This window comes from Lagopus leucura, unplaced genomic scaffold (assembly GCF_019238085.1).
Source record: "Lagopus leucura isolate 7727_CA_CO unplaced genomic scaffold, USGS_WTPT01 Super-Scaffold_100040, whole genome shotgun sequence".
In the NCBI taxonomy this organism is placed as follows: domain Eukaryota; kingdom Metazoa; phylum Chordata; class Aves; order Galliformes; family Phasianidae; genus Lagopus; species Lagopus leucura.
The window spans coordinates 4,964,117-4,967,397 of record NW_024962289.1 but is presented as its reverse complement, the minus strand read 5'-3'; the positions used below and the strand labels follow the sequence as shown (position 1 = coordinate 4,967,397).

At 38.9% G+C, this 3,281-nt stretch overlaps 1 protein-coding gene across 1 annotated transcript in view; it reads right to left on the bottom strand.

The window, feature by feature from the left end:
• Nucleotides 1–490: 490 nt before the first annotated feature.
• LOC122186850 (myosin heavy chain, skeletal muscle, adult-like) overlaps nt 491–3,281 on the bottom strand; it is a 132,690-nt gene continuing 129,899 nt past the window's right edge. Inside the window, 2 exon segments of the mRNA XM_042883819.1 lie at nt 491–792; nt 3,069–3,164. Of these exon segments, the coding sequence (XP_042739753.1) occupies nt 640–792; nt 3,069–3,164 (249 nt within the window). The 3' untranslated portion in view covers nt 491–639.

Here is a 3,281-nt window from a genome sequence, read left to right as displayed (position 1 = left end):
ACAGAGGATGAACAATTACATGAGATAGCTTGTATTGCTGTCCTTGCAATTTATGTTTACGTATCAATTTTATGAACAAAAATTAAAAGTAGTTTTCACTTTAGGTAGAAATGTCCTCAAAAAGTCTTGAAGAATCGAAAAGATTGAACCTGAAAAAAATACTTTTCTTGCAATTAAGCTATATGGCTTATTCAGTAATCAATTATTAGACTAGATTACCAGAAGATTCAATTAAGTTTTGTTCCCTGAACAAAGCCTTTTAGTTAAAATGCAATATCTTCCTAAAGCAAAATGTATAAGGAAGAGTTACATTCAGTTGTAAAGAAATAATGGTTTCTCCCTTGAGGAATCCTTATGTGAAATTCCATGGTGAGAATGAAGCCGGATAGCTGAACAGACCGCTTTAACAGTGGTCGTTAAAATGTAGATAAGGGAAAATGTAAATCTTAGAACAATCTAGGATAATGATTAAAATACAACAGTGATCTAATTATTTTCCATGGGAAAATCTCTACAGTTTTTATTAACTAAATATTAATTATCTAGACATTGATAAAGAACTAAGCAGTAATTACAAATCAAAGTGATAGAATTTCACATTTTGTGCAATTCTCTTTCACTTTGCACCACTGGAGGCATCTACTCTTCACTTTCTGCCTTCTTGCCTATTTCACGGCTCTTTGCTCGGAGCTTGTTGACCTGTGACTCTGCAATGTCAGCCCGCTCCTCAGCTTCCTCCAGCTCGTGCTGGATCTTGCGGAACTTGGACAGGTTGACGTTGGACAGCTCCTCCTGGGGAAAGGAAACCAGATAAGAAAATTTTAAATAATGTAATTTCCATTTTTCCTTCACTGTGTTGATGTGAGATTTTCTAAAATGACATTATCAAATTCATAATTATTTCTTTAGAAAAATTACTAAAACTTATTAAAAATAGGTTTTTAAATGTTTAACAGTAATTTTTTCACATTGAAAAACTACAGTGGACATTCTGTGATGTTTTGTCTTTACAAGAAAAGAGTCAAAGACTGGGATAATATCTCCAATGCTTTTACAGATAATCCAAAGGAAGAGTTACTCTATTAAATGCTAAATGGTTAGATGGTTAATAATACATGACAGAAATATAAGACTCTCTGTACGTCCTAATGGAGTTAGAAATTTCCGAATAATACACATATAATTATAGAATAATTTAGGTTGGAAAAGACTTTCATGATCATCAAGTCCAATTGTCAATCTGACCTCCTGAGCCCCATCATTAAACCACAGCCCTTAGTGCCATATTCACATACTGACTAAATACATTCAGGGATGGGAAGTCTCATTTCCCTGAATTTCCAAGCCTGTTTAAGTGCTTGATCCATCCTCTGTAAATAAATTCCTTCTAATTCTAATCTAAGCCTTCCCTGCTACTTGAAGCAGTTTCCTTTCATCTTATCACTTGTCACTTGAGAAAAGAGACCAACACCCTTCTCGCTGCAACCTCCTTTCAAGTAATTATAGGGAGTGAAATGTTCTCCCCTCAGCTTCCTCTTCTCCAGACTAAATAACCCCAATTGCCTTAGTTGTTCCTCATATGTCCTATTTCCTAGTTGCTTCACCAGCTTCATTTCTCCTATCTACATGAGCATGAGCAACTCAGTATTCTTCTTACGGTAGGAGCCTCACAGTGACACAATATTTGAGCTGTGGTCCAGTGACCAGTGCCAGGGACAATCTCTTCCCTAGGGCCAGTTGGCCACACTCTTTCTGATACAAGCCAAGATGCTATTGGCTTGTAAGCCAGCTGCATACTGCTGGCTCACATTCAGCTGGCAGATCAGCAGCCTCAGGTCCTTTCCTGCTGGGCGGCTTTCTGCCACTCTTCCCCAAGCCTCTGTCACTGCATGGATTTGTTATGACTCAACTGCAAAATCTGGCATTTAGTCTTGTTGAATGCAGTGTGATTCAATTCAACCTACTGATCCAACCTGTCCAGATCCCTCTGTAGAACCTTCCAGCAGATCAACTCTCCTGCCTAACTATATTTAATTAGGACTCTGAGCCTGGCCATCCAACCAGTTCTTCACCAAGTACACGTGTACATCATGAACCAATTTATCCAGGAAATACTGCAGGAAACATTATCAAATGCTTTACAGTATCTAATAGCATATAATGCTTTCCTGATAAACAATATCCATAGACTTCTCCTACAAAGCAGGTCATCTTGTCAAAGGAGATAAGGTTAGTTAGGCAGGACCTATCTTTCATAAACACATGCTAGCTACTTCTGATCACTTGATTGCCTTGTATGAGCCATGTGATGGCACTCAAGGTAATCTACTCCATAACTTTCCCTGGGAATGAGGTCAGACAACAGCTCGTAATTCCCAGGATACTCCTTACTGACCTCTTTAAAAGTCAGGTACATGGAGGCAACTCCTCTGGCATTTTTAGTTTGAAGCTGTCTACATCAGCCTGGCAAGCCTGTAAATCAAAGATGCTTCTCCTCTCCTGATAGATGGATCGCCTCAGTCCCCATCACACCATTTTTCTCAGAGAGTCCCATGTTAAAAGAAGCCAAATCCTTTTCTTTAAGACTACCATTGTAACCAGGCATTTCTCTGCCAGATTTGTCTGGTCCATTCAAAGCCTATTCCACTAACCAACAGGATCAAACAGAAGATCACCTGTTCCAGAGCCTCTTAAAACTATTCCAAGGGCATAAAGGAGCTTCAAGGGAGATTTGTATCTATTTAATCACTTTCCATTTATTTCCTGCTATAAAACTATGTATTGAAGTCGTTGGAAGGCAATTTCTATTTCTTCAAGAGGAAATTATCAAATGTGAGATAAAGAAAGTGAAAGAAAGAAGCTAGGACATGCTCTCAGATGAGTTGACCTTAGACTTCAACATCACCTACTGATGCAACAGAACTCAGAACCGCTGAGCTATTGTGTAGTGCACAGACAAAAAAATGACATAAATGTTAAGGGCTTGAACACAGCTAGGCAGAGAAAAACACCAACACAAAATGCCAGTTCTGCCATGAGTGAGACTGACTGCTCAGACTAATACTTACAGCCTCCTCAGCCTGCCTCTTGTAGGATTTCACCTTCATCTGCAGCTTGTCTACCAGGTCCTGGAGTCTGAGAACATTCTTCCGGTCCTCTTCAGACTACAGAAGAAGGTAATTAGTAGTAAAACTTTCTATCCTCACCACTTACATTTCCTCTAGCTGAAACTCTTCAGAGAGCACTGCTGTCCAGTAGGACCAAAGACAAAGACATATTAA